The following is a 27599-nucleotide window of genomic DNA, read 5'->3' as shown; positions in this document are numbered from 1 at the left end:
CTAACAGAGGAGAAAAATAAGAATTACACTTCTCTGTGTTTCATGCTACATGAAGAAATACTGGAAGTTTACAAAAGAGATGGGTAAAAGCGATTACCTGTTAAGAATAAATGGAGGAGACAGAAGCAGAGTGTAAGTAAAATTGACATTTCTCAGTGTCAACTTTATAGTGTTGGTTTTTGAGCCATGGATAGCGATTTTATTTTAAATGGGTAATAGAGCTATTATCTATATTATGTTAAAGTAAAACAATAAAATTTTAAAAGAAAAACAACAAAATACTACTTTAAGTGATATTTTGAAATCGACCACTGTAAAAAAAAATACTTGTTTCATTTATAAAGTCATTTTTTTCAAGGAAGAACAGTTTATATAAGAAGCTGTTTCATGGTACTGAATTTGCTGAATGCATCTCCAGTCACCTAGGAGCCTGGTGAAAAACAATATTTCTGAGTAATCCCCAGGATGTTCAGAGTTCCAAGTCTCTAGGTTTATTAATTCGTATTTAAATAAACAATTAGGCACAAAATTGCCTTGGGTATTTGCACTTCAGTAATTTACTCCCTAAGTTAGAGTTTCCTTTTGACCTGGGGACTCTCACGCCAACTTAAACTTACAAAGGATACCACCCTGCCTTGGTTCCACAACCACCTTTTGTTTTCATGGGGATTGTCTCAACTTTGTCACACTGTTAGTAGTTAAGTGCCCACGAAGCTTTTTGTTTGGTGAAAGTTTAGACAGGTCAGGCAGATGCCACGTGAAGCCTTTCTTCATCTTCGACAGCAGGGGGCAGCCTTTCCTCATTTTTTGGTTCGACTTAACCAGCTGCACTCAGTGTGGCCACTTGAGGGGGCAAGAATGCCATAGTGCTCAGGGGACCCAAGGGAAAGCTTGCTGGTTATGTTTCTCAAGGTGGGTGTTGGGATGTAGGGAGGAGACCCGCAAATAATATCTATGTAATTTTTTAAAACTTTTGTACGTGAATTGATCCATTTTAACCCAAACTTTGTCCCCTAATTTCCCAGATGTAACTGAAGTCTGGAGAGGCTAAAGGGTCCCCCAAAGTGGCAGGAGACAAGGAGAAAGGGCTGGAACCAGCACTCCGGCCTCCTCATTTAAAATCTGGGACTCTCCTAGGTGCTGATCTCGAGCCCTGAAGCCCTACTCCTCAGGCAATCTCACCTCCAGTAGCCAGACTGAGAGCTCCCTCCCATGTCCTCTGCTTCAAACCTTGGGCAAATTACTGGATTTTTAAAAAACTCCAGTTTCCTTAACTGCCTTCAATGAAGGAGACTCGGGTTCCCTGGATAAGGAAGATCCCCTTGAGAAGGGAATGGCTACCCACTCCAGTATCCTGCCTGGAGAATTCCATGGACAGAGGAGCCTGGCAGGCTACAGTCCATGGTGTCGCAAAGAGTCAGACACGACTGAGCAACTAACACTAACACTACTTAAGTGTAAAATGGGAATGATGATGATAAAATAAGACCTACCTTACGGACCTCTTGTGAGACATAAATAATACATCTAAAGGTTTATTGAATGGCTTCCCAGGTGGCGCTAGTGGTAGAGAACCCACCTGCTAATTCAAGAGACATAAGAGACTTGGGTCCGATCCCTGGGTTGGGAAGATCCCCTGAAGGAGGGCATGGCAATCCATTCTAATATTCTTGCCTGGAGAAACCCATGGACAGAGCAGCCTGGCGGCCTATAGACCATGGGGTCGTAAAGTGTTGAACACGACTGAGCAAATGAACAGCAAAAGGTTTATTGGGCTTCCCAGTGGTGCTAGTCGTAAAGAACCTGCCTGCCAGTGCAGGAAACGTAAGAGACATGGGTTTGATCCCTGGATCGGGAATATCCCCTGGAGGAGGGCATGGCAACCCACTCCAGTATTCTTGCTTGGAGAATCCCATGGACAGAGGAGCCTGGCGGGCTATAGTCCATGGAGTCGAAAAGTGACTCACACGACTGAAGTGAGTTAGCATGCACACATGCAGAAAGGTTTGTCACGTGCCTGCATATAGCTAGTCAAGGTGTTGGTGACTGCTGTTTTCACAGACAGTACTGGTCTAGAGCTTTCTCTGTCACATTGGTTCTCAAGCTCTGACATCCATCAGGATGCCTTGGAAGTCTTGTTAAAAGCAAGCTGCTGGGCTCCGTCTAAGAATTCCTGACCCAGTAGGTCTGGGGTGGAGCCTAATAATTTGCCTTTCTCCTAAATTCCCAGGTGATTCTGGTCCTGCTGGTCCAGGGACCACACTTTGAGAACTGTTCTTCTGGAAGGCCTTTTCTTCAGTATATTTTCTTCCTCTTCTAGCTCATACTTCATTCATTCAACCCCTGGCTGCCTATTATATCTCAGCTGTTGTTTAATCATTAGACATACCAGGATGAGTAAGACAAGATATCTTCTATAAGAAGCTCATGGTTGAAGGCCACGGTAGGCACATCCATACACACTAAGCAACATGAGCAGAACTGTGATAGAAGGAAGCGTGGAAGAGAATGAGGACTCCTTACTCAGACCAGGGGGTCATGGAGCCAGTGCAGAGGTGTGGGGAAGAGAATGGGGAGCAGGAAGAGTCAAGGACTTTTCTGAAGAGGGTGAACAGGTGGGTGGGCAGGGCATTGTGTCAAATGGAGCAGTAGTGTCCAGAGCTGGAGGTCAGAGGTACACGGCATGTTGGAAGAACCCCCAGCACTTCTGAGCCCTGAGGCACTGCAGGGGAAGGGAGGGGTGAGGAAACCCAGGCTGGAAACACAGGCAGGGCCAGAGCAGGAAAAACCGTGTGTCTCTGTGATGAGGAGCTTGGCTTCTACTTCGAAAGCTGTGGGGCAGCAGGAAAGGTATTAACCAGAAAGTGAACAACACACAGGATCTCCCTGAGCACAGGCTTAGAAGACTGCAAGGAGATAAGTGCCCCTTAGGAAGTGCTGCAGGCAGGGGATGAGCTGGAGAGATGTTGAGTAGCAGAGCTGACGGGCGGCAGCTGGAGGGCCCATGAGGTAGGGTAGAGGAAGCAGGGGTTAAGCTTGGGGGCCGGGCAAATAGAGGCCAACTCCAAATCTGTCATTTGCTGGACGAGGGATGTGGGTGAACTGACAACCTCGTCTGAACCTCTGTTTCCTTGTCCGTATCTCCGGAATAATAAACACTGCAGAGGTAGAGGGAACTAAATGTGAAAGTGCCTATCAAGGACTCAGGAGGGTGTTCATATCATCACGTGGGAAGAACAGAAGGCAGGTTTCTCAGGAGAGGGAGGGAGAGAGACCCGGGGAGGTCTCATCTCCCTCAGACACATTAGCTGGTCCTGGGGAAACAGGGGCCAGCGGGGCCTCCTGCTTCCAGGAGGGAACACGTGCTGGGGACACGGAGGGGACTCAGAAAAGGCCAAGGTGATTGGCAGGTGCTTCCCTAGGCGTGGGGACCAGTGAGCGGAGGTGTGGGATCTTACAGACCACGCCCCACACATGTGTGCATGCATGTACACGCATCAGCTCCGTACTCATGACACAGAGACAAACCAAGGCAAATGCAGCCTTTTTGGAATGAAGTTTCTCCAGGGACCCCTCCCCCTGATGATATTCTCTGCGTTCCTTCTCTTTACACGTGGGCTTCCCTGGGGGCTCAGATGGTAAAGAATCTGCCTGCAACGGGGGAGACCCAGTCTCTGAGTCGGGAAGATCCCCTGGAGAAGGAAATGGCTACCCACTCCAGTATTCTTGCCTGGAAAATCCCATGGACAGAGAAACCTGGTGGGTTACAGTCCACGGGATCACAGAGAGTCAGACACGACTGGGTGACTTTCACTTTTGCTGTTATACCAGTGTGCCCTGGAACACATTTGGGAAGGGGGCGCATTTGTAAGGGGTAGTGCCCTGTCTGACCTCAGGTGGGAGGGTGTTTCCCAGAGTAGGGGTGGGGGTTGACGAAGAAGGTGCACACCTGGGCAGGTAGAGCAGTCTCTTTATTAGCATAATGATGGCAGAGGGGCAGGGCTTCAGCTGTTGGCGGCGATGGTCTCCTGAATCCAGTCCACGTAGTTGCAGACCTTGGTGTAGACCCCAGGCTTGCCCTTCTGGGCACAGCCGTAGCCCCAGGACACAATGCCCTGGAGCTGTCCGTTGCAAGCCACAGGGCCGCCAGAGTCACCCTGGGGAGGAAGTGATGAGATAAGCTTCATAAACAGAGAACAAAAGGGAACGGGAGCCACACACAGTCTGAACCTCACAAGACCCTGTTCCCATTGCTCTGGGCCCCACGCCCTTCTCACTGTCAAGAGAGGCCACAGCCGAGCCTCCCTGTTTCTCCAGGGGACCATCAGCCCACAGCCCTGGGCGTTCACATCCTGCCCCCAGGGAGGCTGCCACACCTGGGCAGGCGTCTCACCTGGCAGGAATCCTTGCCTCCTTCCAGGAAGCCAGCGCAGATCATGTTGTTAGTGATCTCTCCAGGGTACGAGGCTTCACAGTCGGCGTGGCTCAGCAGCGGGGCCTCCAGGCATTGCAGCAGGTCCGGGTAGTTGACTTTGAGGAACAGGAAGGGATCAAGGAAAGGAAAACGTGGGTTAGGATGGGAAGGGGGATGGCAACCCAGGGCTGAACCCTGAGGGCGGCCAGGAGAGGTCCCCAACGAACACTGAGTTTCAATTCCCGGAAGGCTGGCTGCGGACCCCTTTCTAAAGGTGCTAAGAGCAGGGGCCACATCTGTCCTGTCTTTTGATTCTCGGGCTCAAGTCCGGGACACTTGCCCCTCTCGTACCCAGCACAGAGTCCTGTATGTGTAGTAGGTACTTGATGGGAATTTGTAGATTGGAAGCAAAGACTGGAACCAAGCTCAGGCGATGCTCAGTTCTGGGCAGTGTGGGTAGGTCAGAGGGTGAAGACGTGAGGGTCCCACTCACCGCCACTGCTCAGGGTGTTGCCCCAGCCGGAGATGAGGCACTCGGTGCCTGCGGAAGCACAGGCACTGGGCAGAGCCAAGGTGGACACCCGGGCATTGATGACCGCAGGCGTGGAGAGTTTGATCAGCAGGATGTCATTGTCCAGAGTCCAGCTGCTGTACTTGGGGTGGCGGATGATCTTGGACGCATCGATGAACTGCTCACCACCCTCCAAGACATCAATGTTGTATTCTCCCAGCCTCACCTGGATGTGGCTGTTGAGGGTAAGCACAGTTAAGGACTTTTTGTCCACAGGCCCATGTCCCCTAGGGGTTCTTCCTGCTTGCAGGAGGGCGTGTAGGAATGTCAAGGGCTGTAGAGGGGTGGTAGGTCAGTGCAGGTGTGAGACAACAACCTTTGTGCTTCAGGGGCCTTGGCAATGGAGAAGGGATACAGTGAAGGGGTCCGGCTAGGGACCATCTGCTTTTCCAGCCGCCTTTCCCACACCCCGCATGCATTCAGTGCCCAGTGCCCTGGGTGCAAATGCACCATTTCAACTTCCCCAGACATCCTTCAACCTCTGCAACCTCTCCCTCCTTTCTTGATCTGGTAAGGGCCACCATCCTGTGTGATCTGATTTGTCTGTCCGTCTGTCCATCTTAAGTCTTTCACTCATGTCCGACTCTTTGTGACCTCATGGACTGTAGCCCACCAGGTTCCTCTCTCCATGGGATTCTCCAGGCAAGAATACTAGAGTGGGGGTCCATGCCTTCCTCCAGGAGATCTTTCCCACCCAGGGATCAAACCTGCGTCTCTTATATCTCCCGCACTGGCAGCTGGGTTCTTTACCACTAGCTCTATTTGTGATCTAATACAGCACTTCTCAGAGAACAGCCACAGGACCGGCACCATCAGTCACCTGGGAACGAGTTAGCAACTCCAATTCTCTCTTCTGCCCAGACCCTTGCATCAGGGTTTCTGCATCAGAAACCCTGGAGGAGGGACCCAGCAGCATGTGTTGTAACAGGCCCTCCAGGTGATTATTGTGTGCATTCAGGTTGGAGAACCCTTGCTTTTGGGAGTGATTCTCAGTTCTGCCCAGGAGTATAGAATTGCCAGAGGCAGAGAGTGTTGAAAACTCACCAATATTCAGACTCGCCCTAAAAATTCTGAGTTAAATGGGAACTAGGAATCATAATAATTTTTTTAAATGAAAAAAAATATCTTACAAGGTTTTAACATGCAGCCAACTGGCAAAGATTATTTGTGTGAGGTCTTTCCCCACTTTTCCCACTGGCTATTCCCACCTTCAAAATAGTCTGTGCCTACTTTTTATGGGACTTTCCAGATGGCACCAGTGGTAAAGAACCTATGCCAGCCAATGCATAACACCCCGGGTTTGATCTCTGGATTGGGAATATCCCCTGGAGGAGGGCATGGCAACCCACTCCAGTATTCTTGCCTGGAGAATCCCATAGACAGAGGAGCCTGGCAGGTGCCCCTCTTCACCCACAGCTCCTGCCGAGTCAGCTGCCATTGCCCACTTCTTCTTCTCTTCCCCATCATCATTCTGAGCTCTGGACGGACCCCAGCTCTTCCAGAGGGCCCTGGGAAGTGGGCTTAGTCATCAGGGGCCCAGCACTTACTACTGGTAGCAGTGAGCCGCGGACACCACCCACTGGTCATTGATGAGGGAGCCCCCGCAGAAGTGGTAGCCAGCATTCAGGGACACCTGGTAAGGGACAGAATTCTCCGCGCAGGTGTAGCCCCCGACGATCTTGTCATCGTCGTCCGAGGGGAAAGCCACTTGAGTGGAAGTAGGGGAGGAGAGGCTGATTCAGGAAGAGGGTGGAGCCCAGAGCCCTGTGGCTGGACTCTGCTAATTAGGATTCCTGACCGAGCACAGGGAGGGGAGGAAGGCCACCAGGGAGCATCCCTGGCTGGTCTCACAGCAGGTAGTTCTCCCGAGTCGTTGTGTGTCTGCAGGGCACAGAGCTAGGGACCCTGCAGGGGCTCCGGCTCAGACTTCCCTGGGGGCACCAGGGCAAGGACAGTGAACCCCGTCATGGTGCACTCAGCATCGTAGGGTCTGAATGCGGTCCTCTCACCCACTGGCTGCTTCTCTCCCTTTTATTCATCACCATTCTACTCCTCGCTGCAGTTTCAGCTCCAGTTTGTCAGGATGGGTTGGCCTCACTGGGGAGATGTGGCTACAAAGCCTTGGCTTTGCTGTACCAGCTCCTCCCATAGCTCACACCTGAGCAGGGAGCCTAGGTACCCTTCGCGCAGGATAAAGGTGGTTACTGTTATTGGCTAATAGAACAGTGATTCGCAGCTGTGGCTATACATCTGGGAATCTTAAAACTACTCAGGAAGCTTAAACAGTCAGTGCATGGGTCACAGCCTCAGGCCAATAAACAGGACTCCACCGTGAGTCACCTTCTGCCTCCCCAGGAGCATCCGAGGCTAGGAACAGCTCGAGTGGAGTTACCTACGGTTGTCACGGCCAAGACTTAAGGCCTGGCTCATTTCACAGACCGTCTCCACCTGGTTTGCCTTTCTCGCCTCTCCCAACAAAGCCCCAAAATGGATGGACGAGAGGATGGGAGTGGAACCGGGCAGAAGGTGAGAGAAGTGAAGGTTAAAGAGAGCCCCAGAGTGGGAAGGAGGGGTGCTGGCCAGGGAGGGGAGAACACACAGGGGTAGAACAGGAGAGGCCGGAGGAATGGTGAAGCGTGTATCTCTGCCAGGAGAGGGGCTAGTGGAACCTGAAGCGATGCGTGGGACTCACCAGCAGCTCCCACAAAGGCAAGGATCAGCAGGGAATGCATGGTGGAGAAGTGTACTTGCGTGGCTGGTGGCGAGCCTTTATACCTTCCGAGGAGAGGGAGGGGGTGGAGGGGGACCACCCCTCCCAGGACAAACACACCTGCAGCTTCCCTTGTCCTGGACTCTTGCATCAGTTCTGCTGTGTTTGGCCACTCTGTGGATTCATGACCTCCGGGTGATAAGGAAACTTACTTTCTGAGGACACAGAGGAAGACTAGCTGACTCTTAGGAGGATGTTCTGGGGTGAGGCACACAGGGGAAGCCAAGACCCCGCTTCCCACAGCTGAGCCTTCTTAAACTGAGCGGATGATGGAAATGAGGAGGAAGGGAAAGCAGAATGACCCGGGACCCTGGGGATCCTCTGACCTCATGGAGATTTACTCAACTTACTTTAAGGAAGGGCTGATATTAGTAGCAAACTTGGCTGCTTGGTATCCTGAGGTCCCATGAGAGGAAAGAAGTCTTGCCTATGTCATACCTGTACACAAAAAGAACCTGGTCAAGTCTAAACTACGGGGTCAGAAGGTCAAAGCCCAAGCCTTAGGCAACCAGGACCCCAACACCAGGAAGTCATGAGAAGGGAGAGGCAGAGTTTCTTGTGAGTCTGGGCCTTCAAGCTGGCTCTCCTTCCTACCAGAGCTTGAGGGACTGGGTCGGGGGAGGCATTTGGAGGGAGGAGAGGCCAAGGATTAAGTAGGCATTTACCTGATGCACTGGGGTAATAAGAGACCGGTGTCGTATTCCTCCTCTTCCTCACTATCAAGACACTTGTCTTTCTCATCACTCACGCAGCCTTGGGTTCTCTTTAAGCAGCCTCCTGGTCACCCTGGGAGCCTGCACTAATGGTGATGAAAATTGCCCACACCTGCTAGGAACTGACAGCCTGAGCCAGAATTATATGTTCCGGATCAGATTTTAGAAAAAAGGTTTGAACAATGGTAAATCTCAGTCCTTATCAGGGAATCAGCGGTAGGTAGAGAAACTGGTGCGCGATAAAGGTTGAGAATGTGTGCGCATGCGCTCAGTCAATCCAACTCTGCAGCCTCGTAACCCATCAGGCTCCTCTGTCCATGAAACTGAGTGATTAAAAACAACGTTGAAGGTGGGGGGATTCTGGAATTTTCTTTTCTTTTTTTTTTTTGATGCAGTGAGACTCTTTTGCTGGGCTCAGTGCAGAGTGAATCTTCCTGGAAATTATCTCACTTTGCAACCTGCCATGCCTGTCAAGACAGACTCTTGTAATTTAATGAGGCACCACTTGGCCAGGGGGGTATAGAGATGTAACTAGAGTCTGTGCTGGAACCTAACCTTGTGAGCCAGGTTGACAAGCTTCCCATGAAGAGGCTTCTCCTGCTCACCTCCTCTGAACTCAGGGCCTCCTGTTGGGCAGGAATGGGCAGAGTCTATATAGGTACTCTCAGAAAGGTAAAAATGAGTGAATGTTCTGAAGGTGGTGAACAAAGGCAGAAAAGCTCAGAAGTCTGGTGGCAAGACAGGAAGTAGGCTGGAAGGACAGAGTAAATGGAAATAGAGTGAACAGGGAGAAATGGTGGGGGGGGCGGGCTCTTGGGTGGAGAGGGACCCACAGGGTATCTTCTGGTCTGGTGCCTGGCAGAGCTGGAAGCCAGCTTCTCCACGACAGGACACCCACTCCTCAGAGCTGCACACCCTCTAATCCCTGACAGGCTCCTCTCGAGGTGGCAATACTGCTGTATTTGTATAGCACCCAACAGCTTTTTGGAGAAGGAGATGGCACCCCACTCCAGTACTCTTGCCTGGAAAATCCCATGGATGGAGGAGCCTGGTAGGCTACAGTCCATGGGGTCGCTAAGAGTCGGACACGGCTGAGCGACTTCCCTTTCACTTTTCACTTTCATGCATTGGAGAAGGAAATGGCAACCCACTCCAGTGTTCTTGCCTGGAGAATCCCAGGGACCGGAGAGCCTGATGGCCTGCCGTCTATGGGGTCGCACAGAGTCGGACACGACTGAAGCGACTTAGCAGCAGCAGCAACAGCTTTTAAAGAGATTTCACACACACAAGCAGCGGTGGTATGCTGATTTTCCTTTGTGTTGAATTTCAAGCTTCCCTTTTCATGTTTTCATCGTGAGGTGCGCAGAATATTATTTCCTGTTACAGAGGCTGAGACCAGGCGTCAGAAAGGTTCCGTCTTGCCTGAGAACATAGATCTAAAAATGGCGGAGCTGACCTCAAGGCCACTGGAGGACAGGGAAAGTGCTGTGAAGTGTGGGAATCACTGCAGATGGCAGCTCAGGGGTCAGGCCAGGGAACAAACTACATCCGGATCCCTCCTGATGCTGGCTTCCCTGGCAGAGGAAGAAGCTTGAATTAATCTGGCACCTGGCACCACCCCCCAGCCCCACCTTGCCATGGCCTTGGGCCCCTCTGGGCCACGTCAAAGGCAGGTTGTGCTCACCCAGTTGTGGAGCCTCCATCACAGAGGCTTTTTTTTTTGCAGAAATATCAAAATATGCTATTTTGTTTTGACCCCTTGTCGTGGGGTCTTCATAGGAAGCCTGGCTTTAGAGGATGAGAATCGTCACGTCTGTTTCCTTTCCCAGCCTGCGGGGTGAAGGTAGGGGGCAGAGGGGGCCGGCTCATGTTTTGGGCCACCATCTGCTCAGGTAGAGAGGTAAGAGCCTCTGTCCCCTGTTAGAATGACTTGGCTCATTTCTAGTGGCCTTACATTGCCTAAACTCACGTTCTGTAGTGCTCTTCTCCATGGCAGTCCACATGGCTAGGCAGATTTTTCATTCTTCTGAATCCTATTTATTGACTCAGTGTGTGAGTTTGCTAGGGCTGCCTTAACAAAATAATGGCAGAAATCCATCTTCTCACAGTTTTGGGAGCTGAGAAGTGCGTGATCAAGGAAGGTGTTGATAGAAGAAACTTCATATATTGAGTCATGGAGAAGTCATTCTGGCTTATACATGAGTTAACTTGAATTTTTTACCAACTAAAACAGCCTATTTGTGGCCTATCAAACATACACTGTATATCTGCTTTACTTAGTAAAGAAAAGTACTTTACTTTTAAAAAGTGCTTTACTGACTGGAAGTAAAAGATGTCTGTGTTAAAAGATAAAGGGCCCCCCTTCCTGGGACACCAGGGCTGGTGCTCCTTTGATGACATGACTCCCTTCCCAGGGACCAGTGCCATACTGACTCACTGAGTTCCTGCTGATCTATTTGTTCAATTTGGTCTATTTGGAGGGAATGTATTCCTGACTTGCTTAATGTTCTTTGTTCTGCCAAGATATAAAACTGGGCTGAAAACCCTGCTTCTCTGGAGCAGCTCCTCAGAGTTGTCTTAGAGCCTGCCTTTCGGGTTCTAGGCTTCTGTTTGGCTTAAATAAAACTTGTTTCTATTCCTATTTCAGATCATTTATTATTTTTGTCAACAGGGTTGGTTTCTCCAGGGGTCTCTCTCCTTGCGTTGCCGACGGTCATCTTTTCACTGACTTCACGTGGCCTTTCCTCTGTGGGTACCTCCCTAGGGCCTCTCCTTATATATCTTGATCTCTTCTGATAAGAACAAGGTCAGATTGGCTTACGGGCCACCCTAATGGCCTCAATTAAATTATTTATTTAAAGATCCTATTACATTCTGAGGGACTGGGGGTTAGGATTACAACATATAAATTTTGGAGGAACACAGTTCAGTCCATAGCACTAAGGAAATATTTCCTGTGTTCCTGTGATGTTCCTGTAATTTTTCTAACCTGTATGGCAACAGCAAAGAAGATAATAGTAAAAGATCTGTTCTTTCATGGCATCTGGGTGTATTTACAGACTTCCCTGCTGGCTCAGCAGTAAAAGAATTCACCTGCCAATGCAGGAGATGCAGGTTCAAACTCTGAGTCGGGAAGATCCCCTGGAGAAGGAAAATGGCAACCCACTCCCATATTCTTGCCCAGGAAATCCCATGAACAGAGGAGCCTATCTGACTACAGTCCATGGAGTTGCAAAGAGTTGGACACAACTTAGCAACTAAACAATAACAATGTGTATTTATGCATGTGCACATCCACACATATGGAAGGAGATATGACTGTGAGAGGCAGACAGTACATTAAAAAATATATATGTATCTTTATATATATATGTATATATATGATGTGTATATAATATATATAGTTGATCTTTGAACAAGATGGAATTTGAACTGCCCTGGTCTACTTATACATGGAATTTTTTTTCAATAACTATTGTAGTGTTACATGATTTGAGGTTGGTTAAACACAGGATGTGGAACTTTAGATACCAAGGAGTCCCTACAAAGTTATATGTGGATTTTCAACTGTGCAGAGGGTTAGTGTCCCTAATCTGTACCTAGTTCAAGGATCAACTATTTATATCAAATTATAATGATTAATTGATTATATTCCAATGATTAGATCATCGGAAAAGACCCTGATGCTGGGAAAGATTGAAGGCAGGAGGAGAAGTGAACGACAGATGACAGATGGCATCACCGACTTGAGGGACATGAGTTTGAACAAGATCTGGGATTTGGTGATGGACAGGGAAGCCTGGCAGGCTGCAGTCCATGGGGCCGCAAAGACTCGGACATGACTGAGTGGCTGAACTGAACTGACTAATGATTAGGCATTATTGAAATGGAATAAAGTGATAATAAATGTGAGTAACTGGTGGCTGGGTCCACAGGTACTATGTGAGCATAGAAGGTTAGGAAAGCTCTCTCTGGGGAGATGGTATTTGAGTTGAGACCTGGATAACAAGACGTCAGCCCTGTGAAGGTGGGGAAAGGAGTGCTTTCGCCATTCTCTGTCCAGTCTACAACAGAAATAAATTGACACAGGGACTTCCCTGGTGATCCAGTGGTTAAGACTCCACACTTCCAAAGCAGGGTCGAGGGTTCGATTCCTGGTTGGGGAACTGAGATCCCGCAGGCTTCATGGCACAGCAAAAAAAAAAAAAAGAGAGAGAGAGAGAAATAAATTGACACCTACAATGACTGCTTTTTAAATTAAATTACCCTATCATCTAGCATATGGATACTTCACCTTGATATTAATTTTAATGTAAAAAGTTGTATTTAAAGGAGGGTCATAGATACACTGAAATATTCTTATAAGTTAATGTAAGCGCTATCTTTTGACATGGCATTTATGAAATATTGTTGGGTTAAGAGAATGAATTATAAAATACATATCATATTATATAATCTCATTTAAATAGTGATTTTAATTTTCCTCAGCTTAATAATCTGTGTATTTTACACTATGCATTAATTTTGTTAAAGAAATAGTTGAAATAAAGAGAAACAGTTACAATAATAAATAAAAATTTCCCAGAGAGGGCAATACTTAATCTTGAGGATGGAATTGTTAATGGTAAAATGTCATGTGTCACAGTGAGAAATAAATTTAGATATTAATTAAAATGTGTGTTTTATCTCTACCAGGCACAGTGCTGTGTGGTTTACATGGATGACTTCATCTCAGTCTTATGAAAATCCCATTCCTTATATTTTTGCATCACTATTATCCTTATTTTATATATAAGGATATTATATGTATGAATATGAGATTGTGTAACTTGTTCAAGGTTATACCTGGTGATGAAGCAGGGGAGCCAAGTTTTATTTTTTATTATTTTTTAAATTTTATTTTATTTTTAAACTTTACAATATTGTATTGGTTTTGCTAAATATCGAAATGAATCCGCCACAGGTATACATGTGTTCCCCATCCTGAACCCTCCTCCCTCCTCCCTCCCCATACCATCCCTCTGGGTCATCCCAGTGCACCAGCCCCAAGCATCCAGTATTGTGCATCGAACCTGGACTGGTGACTCATTTCATACATGATATTATACATGTTTCAATGCCATTCTCCCAAAGCTTCCCACCCTCTCCCTCTCCCACAGAGTCCATAAGACTGTTCTATACATCAGTGTCTCTTTTGCTATCTCGTATACAGGGTTATTGTTACTATCTTTCCAAATTCCATATATATGTGTTAGTATACTGTATTGGTGTTTTTCTTTCTGGCTTACTTCACTCTGTATAATAGGCTCCAGTTTCATCCATCTCATTAGAACTGATTCAAATGAATTCTTTTTAATGGCTGAGTAATACTCCATTGTGTATATGTACCACAGCTTTCTTATCCATTCATCTGCTGATGGACATCTAGGTTGCTTCCATGTCCTGGCTATTATAAACAGTGCTGCGATGAACATTGGGGTACACGTGTCTCTTTCAATTCTGGTTTCCTCAGTGTGTATGCCCAGGAGTGGGATTGCTGGATCATAAGGCTGTTCTATTTCCAGTTTTTTAAGGAATCTCCACACTGTTCTCCATAGTGGCTGTACTAGTTTGCATTCCCACCAACAGTGTAAGAGGGTTCCCTTTTCTCCACACCCTCTCCAGCATTTATTGCTTGTAGACTTAGGGATTGCAGCCATTCTGACTGGCGTGAAATGGTACCTCATAGTGGTTTTGATTTGCATTTCTCTGATAATGAGTGATGTTGAGCATCTTTTCATATGTTTGTTAGTCATCTGTATGTCTTCTTTGGAGAAATGTCTATTTAGTTCTTTGGCCCATTTTTTGATTGGGTCATTTATTTTTCTGGAGTTGAGCTGTAGGAGTTGCTTGTATATTTTTGAGATTAGTTGTTTGTCAGTTGCTTCATTTGCTATTATTTTCTCCCATTCTGAAGGCTGCCTTTTCACCTTGCTAATAGTTTCCTTTGTTGTGCAGAAGCTTTTAAGTTTAATTAGGTCCCATTTGTTTATTTTTGCTTTTATTTCCAATATTCTGGGAGGTGGGTCATAGAGGATCCTGCTGTGATGTATGTCAGAGAGTGTTTTGCCTATGTTCTCCTCTAGGAGTTTTATAGTTTCTGGTCTTACATTTAGATCTTTAATCCATTTTAAATTCAGGTCTGCCTGAGGACAGAGATCAAGTTCCTAACCACAGTGTTTTTACTGCTTCTTAGGAGAAAATTTTGCCATCCTATAGGAGGGGGCTCACAGTCCAAAGCTTATCTGTAGGTGAATTTGCCCACTTCCTAGGGAAATGGGAGCAGGAAACAGGAAGGGAAGCCAGCATTTTTGATCCATTCCATCAAACAGGTGCACATGTGGATCCTGGTGACCAGGAGAATCAGCATGTGTACGAACTGGCTGAGACCCACTGGACCTTGTACAGCACTAGGAGCGTGATGGGAATTGCTCCTTCCTCAAGTCAGGATACACGAACAGAACACACTTAGTGACAGGGAAACTACAAAGCTAACCTCTCAGGCAACTGACAGGGACTATTACTTTCCTTGGTCTTCTTGGCTTTGGCTGGGGGGTTTTAAGTAGTTTCCTCTAAATATTCATGGCCACCGAGTAGTCAGCCCACTGGGGTTTCGCATAGACACTGTATGGCCATAAAGATGGACACTGAGAATTACAAAAGAAAACATCAAGTCTATTGCATCCCAGTTGCTTGACAGAGCCAAAAATATATATTTCCTGGAAAGCCTACCTTTACTCCAAGATTTAGGGGATTCCCAATGATAAATTTATAATATCAAATTACATAATGCATAAGAAGCCACTCTGAGTAAGAGGCAGCAGAAACCACCAGAAAACTGAGGTTGTCATGAATAGATAAAAATTCCAAGTAGAAGTTTAGTTTTCTTCAGTGTTCAGTCGTGTCCAACTCTTTGCAACCCCATGGACTGTAGCCAGCCAGACTCCTCTGTCCAACCAGGCAAGAATACTGGAGTAGGTTGCCATTTCCTACTCCAGAGGATCTTCCTGACCCAGGCATTGAACCTGCCTCTCTTGTGTCTCCTGCGTTGGCAGGCGGATTCTTCACCACTGTGCCACCTAACCTTAGAGAAATAAAATACGTGTGGAGCAAGGTTCTTTAAAAATGACTACTCATCAGATTTCCCTTGTGGTCCAGTGGTTAAGAATCTGGCTGCCAAGACGGAGGACATATGTTCAGTCCTTGGTCTGGGAAGATCCCACGTGCAGTGGAGCAATTAAGCCCATGCTCCACAACGTGCTCTAGGACTCATGGGCCAGAACTACTGAGCCCACGTGCTGCAACTACCAAAGCCTGCGTGCCTTAGAGCCTGGGCTTCATAACAAGAGAAGCCACCGCAAGGAGAAGCTCTCGCGCTGCAGCTAGAGAAAGCCCACATGCAGCAATGAAGACCCAGCGCAGCCAAAAATAAGTGGTTAATTTTTAAAAAATGACGGCTCACATATGTGAAAGACCCAAGTAGATTTCCTGGACATGAAAATAAAGTTTAAAAAGTCGATTGGAAGGTGAAACAGGTTATTGGAGCTAAGGTGTGAATCAGTAAATGGGACAGAGAGTCTAAAGGAATGACCCCCTAACAGAGTAGACAGAGCAAAATGGGGGGAAATGTGAATGAATGGCTAGAGTCTAGATGACACTGAAAGAAAGCTGAACACGGGCTAGATCTATCCTTCGGGACTGAAGTTCTGGACCTGCTGAAGATTTTCCTTTGTCACCACCTTTCAGAACCACACTTGTGTTAAAATGGAGTGATGATTCCAGAATAAAGTACAAGCCTACCCAGAAACAGGCTCATGGCTTTTCAACTAGGGAACAGAGAAATTCCCACAAAACTGTAGACTGAGGGGAAGGTGTGAGTGTAATAAGAGTATGTATCGTAAAACTGGGACTTGCTCTTGCAATTGAATTGTGCCTCTTTCCAGCTGTGCTAGAATTTGGTCTTGATTATACATTTTCCACTTCATAACAGAATACTCCATGCATCAAGTTTACAGTTCTGCAGGTCTGCTGATGTCCAGTTCTGAATGCCATGATAAACCTTTAGTAAAGAGCCAAGAGCAGTTTTTCAAAGGGAGAATAGTTATTGGCAGGTAGAAGGGAGTAAAGCATGACACAGAGCTCTGTGCATCTGCCTCGTGATTCTCACTGGGGAATGTCAGGAGCTCTACAGAGCACTGATATCTGCCACAGGCACTTCAAGAATAACTGAGCCTGCTTGGTTTACGACGCTGGTGGCCGAGAAGCTTCCATCATAGCCTCGTTCTGCTACCGAGCTCTGCCTTGCACTGGCCCAGCCTGACGGATTGTATAGTAAATGGGCCAGAGTAGCATACCCAAGAGTAGTATATGTTAACTCCAAAACCAGAGGGTCCCACGAAGCGTTGTGCCTCTTTCTCCATATCTGGAAACAGCTCGCCTCTCACTTTGGAGGACATTCCAGCATATCTCACACCTCTGGACTACTCAGAAGCTCACCAAGGGGGCAGATCCCTGAATTTTTGCAGATTGACATTGGTCTGCCATCCATATATCATACCAAGGCATCTAGAGGGCTTTATAATTCCCATTTGCCAAGAACATTCAGCAAAATGCCATCAGTGTAATGGACCAGTATGATATAAATATGACTAAGTGCATTCTGAACTATATTAATAGAGAACAAGCTAAATATAGCTCAGAGATAAAATACTTAAAGGGTATTTCTGACTCTGCCACTTGAAGGCAAACTGTATCCGATTGTCTTTATTATTTCTAAACACTCCTCTGGGAGAAATTTTATCCTTGGCCTCCAGTAGTCACCCTTCCTGTCTGTGGATGAAGTCCTCCAGCTGGTCACCCAGTTCCCTCCTCATCCCCAGCCGACCACTCACACCGACCCCCACCCACCAGCACACAGGCAGCTGCCTCTGTGGTTTCCCCCGCCAGCCTGCCTCCCAGGGTTCTCAGGCTCACCTGGCCGGGGTCTGGGTGGGAAGGAGAGGGGTTCTTGCTGAGACCCTTGAACTGTGCCCAGCACTGTGTCTCCAGCACTGCAGAAATAAGAGCTACTGTCTTCGGAGCTCGCGTTGCTCACAGTCAGGGTTGAGAACTCCAGTTTCGGGCGGTCAATGGGAAACTTGTCCTCAGTAAACCCACTCTCATAAGTAGCCTTGGAGCCCTGATTGGCAGTAGCCATCAGCACCAAGCTCTGTCCTGGAAGCTGACGGTACCAGTACATCCAGGTGAGCTGGCTATCGACTTGACACTCGATCGTCATGGAGGTCCCGCGTTGACGGATGGCCCTGCTTGGCTCTTGAGAGAGGAGAGCACCGAACACAGAACCTAGATCCAGAGAGACAGAAACACCCTTGAGAGCTGACAAGCTTGTCCCCAGGCAGGAGGGTCTCCTACTATTTGCTCCAGTATCACCTTGCTCCCAATCAGCCCTGGAGCACTGTCTCCACTCTGGATTTGTTCTTCCAGCTGTTACTGTGATAGGATTCCCTAAACGAATATCTCTCCCATCCTCTGACTGGGGGCCTCAGACCCTCTACTCCTCAGCATGCATATTCACCCCAAATTTCCCCGGGAATAAGGCCATACCCAGTCCCAGGAGAAGTAGCAGAAGAGTCAACATCTTTAGGTGACAGCCTTGCCTCGCCGCAGAGAAAAGGCATTAACACATCAAATTCAAGTTCTTCTTCCTTCACCACCGTGTAGTTCTTCCCTATGACTCTGTTCCTTGCCTGTCCCAGGAAGCCTAGTTTCTGCAGAACATGGGGACAATTCTTCTGCCCCCTAGTGGAGCTGTGTGGCTCTTCACTTGGGCTGGATCTTTATTCACAAGGCTCCTAGCCTGCAACTTCAGCCTCCCCCACTCCCCATCCATCATTGTTGAGCACCACTCATGTTCTACTCCTCGGTATAAAGCAAGAATGGGATGCAGTATTGACCTCAGATAACTAAAGGTAAGATTTTAGAATACTAGGGTAACATAACTCAGGATTGCAACCGTTGGCTGAGTATTTCCGTTATTCCAAACTGAGCTGATTTTTCTTTCCCTGATACCTACTCCGGTAAACTGACTCCTATTCCTGAATTCATTCCTCTTAATAAACGGAGATCCAACCAGTCCATTCTAAAGGAGATCAGCCCTGGGTGTTCTTTGGAAGGAATGATGCTAAAGCTGAAACTCCAGTACTCGGCCACCTCATGCAAAGAGTTGACTCATTGGAAAAGACTCTGATGCTGGGAGGGATTGGGAGCAGAAGGAGAAGGGGATGACAGAGGATGAGATGGCTGGATGGCATCACCAACTCGATGGACGTGAGTCTGAGTGAACTCTGGGAGTTGGTGCTGGACAGGGAGGCCTGGCGTGCTGCGATTCATGGGGTTGCAAAGAGTCGGACATGACCGAGTGACTAAACTGAAATGATACATTTTCCACTTCATAACAGAATACTCCGTGCGTCTTCAACTTTACAGTTTTGCAGGTCTGCTGATGTCTAGCTCTGAATGCCCTGATAAACCTTTAGTAAAGAGTAAAGAGCAGTTTTTCAAAAGGAGAATAGTTATTGGCAGATAGAGGGGAGTAAAGCATGACACAGAGCTCTGTGCATCTGCCTCGTGATTCTCACTGGGGAATGTCAGGAGGTCTACAGAGCATTGATATCTGCCACAGGCACTTCAAGAACAACTGAGCCTGCTTGGTTTACGACCCTGGTGGCTGAGAAGCTTCCATCATAGCCTCGTTCTGCTACCGAGCTCTGCCTTGCACTGGCCCAGCCTGACAGATTGTATAGTAAATGGGCCAGAGTAGCATACCCAAGAGTAGTATATGTTAACTCCAAAATCCAGAGGGTCCCACGAAGCGTTGTGCCTCTTTCTCCATGTCTGGAAACAGCTCAACTCTCATTTTGAAGGACATTCCAGCATATCTCACACCCCTGGACTACTCAGAAGCTCACCAAGGGGGCAGATCCCTAAATTTTTGCAGATTGACATTGGTCTGCCATCCATATATCATACCAAGGCATCTAGAGGGCTTTATAATTCCCATTCGCCAAGAACAATCAGCATAATGCCATCAGTGTAAGGGACCAGTATGATATAAATATGACTAAGTGCATTCTGAACTATATTAATAGAGAACAGGCTAAATATAGTTGAGAGATAAAATACTTAAAGAGTATTTCAGACTCTGCCACTGGAAGGCAAACTGTATCTGATTGTCTTACTATTTATAAACACTTCTCTGGGAGAAATTTTATCCTTGGCCTCCAGTAGTCACCCTTCCTGTCTGTGGATGAAGTCCTCTAGCTGATCCCCTAGTTCCCTCCTCATCCCCAGCTGACCCATTCACACCGACCCAGCCCACCAGCACACAGGCAGCTGCCTCTGTGGTTTGCCCCATCCAGCCTGCCTCCCAGAGTCTCAGGCTCACCTGGCTGGGAGCTGGGTGGGTGGGAGAGGGGTTCTTGCTGAGACCCTTGATCTGTGCCCAGCACTGTGTCTCCAGCACTGCAGAAATAAGAGCTGCTATCTTCGGAGCTCGCGTTGCTCACAGTCAGAGTTGAGAACGCAAGGACCGGGCGGCTAATGGGAAATTTGTTGTCAGTAAACCCACTCTCGTAAGTAGCCTTGGAGCCCTGATTGGCAGTAGCCATCAGCACCAAGCTCTGTCCTGGAAGCTGACGGTACCAGTACATCGCGGTGAGCTGGCTATCAACCTGACGACACTCGATCATCACGGAGGTCCCGCGTTGACGGATGGCCCTGCTTGGCTTTTGCGAGACGAGAGCACCGAACACAGAACCTAGATCCAGAGAGACAGAAACACCCTTGAGAGCTGACAAGCTTGTCCCCAGGCAGGAGGGTCTCCTACTATTTGCTCCAGTATCACCTTGCTCCCAATCAGCCCTGGAGCACTGTCTCCACTCTGGATTTGTTCTTCCAGCTGTTACTGTGATAGGATTCCCTAAACGAATATCTCTCCCATCCTCTGACTGGGGGCCTCAGACCCTCTACTCCTCAGCATGCATATTCACCCCAAATTTCCCCGGGAATAAGGCCATATCCAGTCCCAGGAGAAGTAGCAGAAGAGTCAACATCTTTAGGTGACAGCCTTGCCTCGCCGCAGAGAAAAGGCATTAACACATCAAATTCAAGTTCTTCTTCCTTCACCACCGTGTAGTTCTTCCCTATGACTCTGTTCCTTGCCTGTCCCAGGAAGCCTAGTTTCTGCAGAACATGGGGACAATTCTTCTGCCCCCTAGTGGAGCTGTGTGGCTCTTCACTTGGGCTGGATCTTTATTCACAAGGCTCCTAGCCTGCAACTTCAGCCTCCCCCACTCCCCATCCATCATTGTTGAGCACCACTCATGTTCTACTCCTCGGTATAAAGCAAGAATGGGATGCAGTATTGACCTCAGATAACTAAAGGTAAGATTTTAGAATACTAGGGTAACATAACTCAGGATTGCAACCGTTGGCTGAGTATTTCCGTTATTCCAAACTGAGCTAATTTTTCTTTCCCTGATACCTACTCCGGTAAACTGACTCCTATTCCTGAATTCATTCCTCTTAATAAACGGAGATCCAACCAGTCCATTCTAAAGGAGATCAGCCCTGGGTGTTCTTTGGAAGGAATGATGCTAAAGCTGAAACTCCGGTACTTTGGCCACCTCATGCAAGGAGTTGACTCATTGGAAAAGACTCTGATGCTGAGGGGGATTGGGGGCAGGAGGAGAAGGGCATGATGGAGGATGAGATGGCTGGATGGCATCACTGACTCGATGGACCTGAGACTGAGTGAACTCTGGGAGTTGGTGCTGGACAGGGAGGCCTGGCGTGCTGCGATGCATGGGGTCACAAAGAGTCGGACACGACTGAGTGACTGAATTGAACTGATACATTTTCTACTTCATAACAGAATACTCCGTGCGTCTTCAACTTTACAGTTTTGCAGGTCTGCTGATGTCTAGCTCTGAATGCCCTGATAAACCTTTAGTAAAGAGTAAAGAGCAGTTTTTCAAAAGGAGAATAGTTATTGGCAGATAGAGGGGAGTAAAGCATGACACAGAACTCTGTGTATCTGCCTCATGATTCTCACTGGGGAATGTCAGGAAGTCTACAGAGCATTGATATCTGCCACAGGCACTTCAAGAACAACTGAGCCTGCTTGGTTTATGACCCTGGTGCCTGAGAAGCCTCCATCATAGCCTCGTTCTGCTACCGTGTTCTGCCTTGCACTGGCCCAGCCTGAGGGATTGTTTAGTAAATGGGCCAGAGTAGCATACCCAAGAGTAGTATATGTTAATTCCAAAATCCAGAGGGTCCCACGAAGCATTGTGCCTCTTTCTCCATGTCTAGAAACAGCTCAACTCTCATTTTGAAGGACATTCCAGCATATCACACACCCCTGGACTACTCAGAAGCTCACCAAGGGGGCAGATCCCTGAATTTTGCAGATTGACATTGGTCTGCCATCCATATATCATACCAAGGCATCTACAGGGCTTTATAATTCCCATTCGCCAAGAACATTCAGCAAAATGCCATCAGTGTAATGGACCAGTATGATATAAATATGACTAAGTGCATTCTGAACTATATTAATAGAGAACAGGCTAAATATAACTGAGAGATAAAATACTTAAAGAGTATTTCAGACTCTGCCACTTGAAGGCAAACTGTATCTGATTGTCTTACTATTTATAAACACTTCTCTGGGAGAAATTTTATCCTTGGCCTCCAGTAGTCACCCTTCCTGTCTGTGGATGAAGTCCTCTAGCTGATCCCCTAGTTCCCTCCTCATCCCCAGCCGACACATTCACACCGACGCCACCCACCAGCACACAGGCAGCTGCCTCTGTGGTTTTCCCCCTCCAGCCTGCCTCCCAGGGTTCTAACGTTCACCTGTCTAGGAGCTGGGTGGGTGGGAGAGGGGTTCTTGCTGAGACCCTTGATCTGTGCCCAGCACTGTGTCTCCAGCACTGCAGAAATAAGAGCTACTATCTTCGGAGCTCGCATTGTTCACAGTCAGAGTTGAGAACTCCACTTTCGGGCGGTCAATGGGAAACTTGCTGTCAGTAAACCCACTCTCGTAAGTAGCCTTGGAGCCCTGATTCGCAGTAGCCATCAGCACCAAGTTCTGTCCTGGAAGCTGACGGTACCAGTACATCATGGCGAGCTGGCTATCAACCTGACGACACTCGATCATCACGGAGGTCCCACGTTGACGGATGGCCCTGCTTGGCTTTTGAGAGACGAGAGCACCGAATACAGAACCTAGATCCAGAGAGACAGAAACACCCTTGAGAGCTGACAAGCTTGTCCCCAGGCAGGAGGGTCTCCTACTATTTGCTCCAGTATCACCTTGCTCCCAATCAGCCCTGGAGCACTGTCTCCACTCTGGATTTGTTCTTCCAGCTGTTACTGTGTTAGGATTCCCTAAATGAACATCTCTCCCATCCTCTGACTGGGGGCCTCAGACCCTCTACTCCTCAGCATGCATATTCACCCCAAATTTCCCCCGGGATAAGGCCATACCCAGTCCCAGGAGAAGTAGCAGAAGAGACAACATTTTTAGGTGACAGACTTGCCTCTCCGCAGAGAAAAGGCAGTAACACATCAAATTCAAGTTCTTCTTCCTTCACCACCGTGTAGCTCTTCCCTACCGGCTCTGTTCCTCGCCTGTCGCAGGAAGCCTAGTTTCTGTAGACTGTGGAGACAATTTGTCTGCCCCCTAGTGGAGCTGTGTGGCTCTTCACTTGGGCTGGATCTTTATTCACTAGGCTCCCAGCCTGCAACTTTGGTCTCATCACCACCCTCTGCCACTCCCCATGCATCATTGTTGAGCACCACTCATGTTCTACTCCTCGGTATAAAGCAAGAATGGGATGCAGTATTGACCTCAGATAACTAAAGGTAAGATTTTAGAATACTAGGGTAACATAACTCAGGATTGCAACTGTTGGCTGAGTATTTCCGTTATTCCACACTGAACTGATTTTTCTTTCCCTGATACCTACTCCGGTAAACTGACTTCTATTCCTGAATTCATTCCTCTTAATAAACGGAGATCCAACCAGTCCATTCTAAAGGAGATCAGCCCTGGGTGTTCTTTGGAAGGAATGATGCTAAAGCTGAAACTCCGGTACTTTGGCCACCTCATGCAAGGAGTTGACTCATTGGAAAAGACTCTGATGCTGAGGGGGATTGGGGGCAGGAGGAGAAGGGCATGATGGAGGATGAGATGGCTGGATGGCATCACTGACTCGATGGACCTGAGACTGAGTGAACTCTGGGAGTTGGTGCTGGACAGGGAGGCCTGGCGTGCTGCGATGCATGGGGTCACAAAGAGTCGGACACGACTGAGTGACTGAATTGAACTGATACATTTTCTACTTCATAACAGAATACTCCGTGCGTCTTCAACTTTACAGTTTTGCAGGTCTGCTGATGTCTAGCTCTGAATGCCCTGATAAACCTTTAGTAAAGAGTAAAGAGCAGTTTTTCAAAAGGAGAATAGTTATTGGCAGATAGAGGGGAGTAAAGCATGACACAGAACTCTGTGTATCTGCCTCATGATTCTCACTGGGGAATGTCAGGAAGTCTACAGAGCATTGATATCTGCCACAGGCACTTCAAGAACAACTGAGCCTGCTTGGTTTATGACCCTGGTGCCTGAGAAGCCTCCATCATAGCCTCGTTCTGCTACCGTGTTCTGCCTTGCACTGGCCCAGCCTGAGGGATTGTTTAGTAAATGGGCCAGAGTAGCATACCCAAGAGTAGTATATGTTAACTCCAAAATCCAGAGGGTCCCACGAAGCATTGTGCCTCTTTCTCCATGTCTGGAAACAGATCGCCTCTCATTTTGAAGGACATTCCAGCATATCTGACACCTCTGGACTACTCAGAAGCTCACCAAGGGGGCAGATCCCTGAATTTTTGCAGATTGACATTGGTCTGCCATCCATATATCATACCAAGGCATCTACAGGGCTTTATAATTCCCATTCACTAAAAACAATCAGAATAATGCCATCAGTGTAATGGACGAGTAAGATATAAATATGACTAAGTGCATTCTGAACTATATTAATAGAGAACAGGCTAAATATAGCTCAGAGATAAAACACTTAAAGGGTATTTCTGACTCTGCCACTTGAAGGCAAACTGTATCTGATTGCCTTTATTATTTCTAAACACTCCCCTAGGAGAAATTTTATCCTTGGCCTCCAGTAGTCACCCTTCCTGTCTGTGGATAAAGTCCTCCAGCTGGTCACCCAGTTTCCTCCTCATCCCCAGCCAACCCATTCACACCGACCCCACCCACCAAAACACAGGCAGCTGCCTCTGTGGTTTTCCCCCTCCAGCCTGCCTCCCAGGGTTCTAACGTTCACCTGTCTAGGAGCTGGGTGGGTGGGAGAGGGGTTCTTGCTGAGACCCTTGATCTGTGCCCAGCACTGTGTCTCCAGCACTGCAGAAATAAGAGCTGCTGTCTTCGGAGCTCGCGTTGCTCACAGTCAGAGTTGAGAACTCCAGTTTCGGGCGGTCAATGGGAAACTTGCTGTCAGTAAACCCACTCTCGTAAGTAGCCTTGGAGCCCTGATTGGCAGTAGCCATCAGCACCAAGCTCTGTCCTGGAAGCTGACGGTACCAGTACATGAAATTGACCTGGCTATCGACCTGACACTCGATCATCATGGAGGTCCCGCGTTGACGGATGGCCCTGCTTGGCTTTTGAGAGACGAGAGCACCGAACACAGAACCTAGATCCAGAGAGACAGAAACATCCGTGAGCTGACAAGCTTGTCCCCAGGCAGGAGGGTCTCCTACTATTTGCTCCAGTATCACCTTGCTCCCAATCAGCCCTGGAGCACTGCCTCCACTCTGGATTTGTTCTTCCAGCTGTTACTGTGTTAGGATTCCCTAAACGAATATCTCTCCCATCCTCTGACTGGGGGCCTCAGACCCTCTACTCCTCAGCATGCATATTCACCCCAAATTTCCCCGGGAATAAGGCCGTACCCAGTCCCAGGAGAAGTAGCAGAAGAGTCAACATCTTTAGGTGACAGCCTTGCCTCGCCGCAGAGAAAAGGCATTAACACATCAAATTCAAGTTCTTCTTCCTTCACCACCGTGTAGTTCTTCCCTACTGACTCTGTTCCTGGCCTGTCCCAGGAAGCCTAGTTTCTGCAGAACATGGGGACAATTCTTCTGCCCCCTAGTGGAGCTGTGTGGCTCTTCACTTGGGCTGGATCTTTATTCACTAGGCTCCCAGCCTCCAACTGTGGTCTCATCACCACCTTCTGCCACTCCCCATCCATCATTGTCGAGCACTACTTATATTCTACTCCTCGGTATAAAGCAAGAATGGGATGCAGTATTGACCTCAGATAACTAAAGGTAAGATTTTAGAATACTAGGGTAACATAACTCAGGATTGCAACCATTCGCTGAGTATTTCAGTTATTCCACACTGAACTGATTTTTCTTTCTCTGATACCTACTCCGGTAAACTGACTCCTATTTCTGAATTAATTCCACTTAATAAACAGAGAGCCAACCAGTCCTTTCTAAAGGAGATCAGCCGTGGGTGTTCTTTGGAAGGAATGATGCTAAAGCTGAAACTCCAGTACTTTGGCCACCTCATGCAAGGAGTTGACTCATTGGAAAAGACTCTGATGCTGAGAGGGATTGGGGGCAGGAGGAGAAGGGGATGACAGAGGATGAGATGACTGGATGGCATCACTGACTCGATGGACGGGAGTCTGAGTCAACTCCGGGAGTTGGTGCTGGACGCAGGGAGGTGTGCTGCAATGCATAGGGTCGCAAAGAGTTGGACACGACTGAGTGACTGAACTGAAATGATACATTTTCCACTTCATAACAGAATACTCCGTGCGTCTTCAACTTTACAGTTTTGCAGGTCTGATGATGTCCAGTTCTGAATGCCATGATAAGCCTTTAGTAAAGAGCCAAGAGCAGTTTTTCAAGGGAGAAAAGTTATTGGCAGATAGAATTGAGTAAAGCATGACACAGACCTCTGTACATCTGCCTCGTGATTCTCACTGGGGAATGTCAGGAGCTCTACAGAGCATTGATATCTGCCACAGGCACTTTAAGAACAACTGAGCCTGCTTGGTTTACGACCCTGGTGGCTGAGAAGCTTCCATCATAGCCTCGTTCTGCTACCGAGCTCTGCGTTGCACTGGCCCAGCCTGACAGATTGTATAGTAAATGGGCCAGAGTAGCATACCCAAGAGTAGTATATGTTAACTCCAAAACCAGAGGGTCCCACGAAGCGTTGTGCCTCTTTCTCCATATCTGGAAACAGCTCGCCTCTCACTTTGGAGGACATTCCAGCATATCTCACACCTCTGGACTACTCAGAAGCTCACCAAGGGGGCAGATCCCTAAATTTTTGCAGATTGACATTGGTCTGCCATCCATATATCATACCAAGGCATCTAGAGGGCTTTATAATTCCTATTCGCCAAGAACAATCAGCATAATGCCATCAGTGTAATAGACCAGTATGATATAAATATGACTAAGTGCATTCTGAGCTATATTAATAGAGACCAGGCTAAATATCAGATCAGATCAGATCAGTCGCTCAGTTGTGTTCGACTCTTTGCGACCCCATGAATCGCAGCATGCCAGGCCTCCCTGTCCATCATCAACTCCCGGAGTTCACTCAGACTCATGTCTATTGAGTCAGCGATGCCATTCCACCATCTCATTCTCTGTCGTCCCCTTCTCCTCCTGCCCCCAATCCCTCCCAGTATCAGAGTCTTTTCCAATGAGTCAACTCTTCGCATCAAGTGGCCAAAGTACTGGAGTTTCAGCTTTTGCATCATTCTTTCCAAAGTAATCCCAAGGCTGATCTCCTTCAGGATGGACTGGTTGGATCTCCTTGCAGTCCAAGGGACTCTCAAGAGTCTTCTCCAACACCACAGTTCAAAAGCATCAATTCTTCGGCGCTCAGCCTTCTTCACAGTCCAACTCTCACATCCATACATGACCACATCCATACATGACCAGGATAAACCATAACCTTGACCAGATGAACCTTTGTTGGCA

General features: G+C 47.8%; 4 protein-coding genes and 1 gene segment (V, D, J or C); all 5 read right to left on the bottom strand.

The window, feature by feature from the left end:
* LOC100300510 (T cell receptor beta constant 1) overlaps positions 1 to 27599 on the bottom strand; it is a gene marked incomplete in the record, with an annotated part of 535695 nt that overhangs the window by 28045 nt on the left and 480051 nt on the right.
* LOC509513 (uncharacterized) overlaps positions 1 to 27599 on the bottom strand; it is a 283704-nt gene that overhangs the window by 9440 nt on the left and 246665 nt on the right.
* On the bottom strand, positions 3972 to 7717 carry PRSS2 (serine protease 2). The gene is given in 5 exon segments (NM_174690.1): positions 3972 to 4157; positions 4394 to 4530; positions 4908 to 5161; positions 6533 to 6692; positions 7678 to 7717. Coding segments are annotated over 5 exon segments (744 nt in total). The 3' UTR covers positions 3972 to 4004.
* LOC786254 (uncharacterized) lies at positions 11722 to 18248 on the bottom strand. Its single transcript, NM_001130763.1, is given in 3 exon segments — positions 11722 to 12649; positions 17481 to 17849; positions 18111 to 18248. Coding segments are annotated over 2 exon segments (621 nt in total). The 5' UTR covers positions 17785 to 17849; positions 18111 to 18248; the 3' UTR covers positions 11722 to 12332.
* LOC101902515 (T cell receptor beta variable 29-1-like) lies at positions 23154 to 25866 on the bottom strand. The segment is given in 2 exon segments: positions 23154 to 25282; positions 25542 to 25866. Coding segments are annotated over 2 exon segments (399 nt in total).

The sequence above is a fragment of the Bos taurus genome, chromosome 4 (genome assembly GCF_002263795.3).
Source record: "Bos taurus isolate L1 Dominette 01449 registration number 42190680 breed Hereford chromosome 4, ARS-UCD2.0, whole genome shotgun sequence".
In the NCBI taxonomy this organism is placed as follows: Eukaryota; Metazoa; Chordata; class Mammalia; order Artiodactyla; family Bovidae; genus Bos; species Bos taurus.
This window is presented reverse-complemented; position numbering and strand designations above follow the sequence as displayed.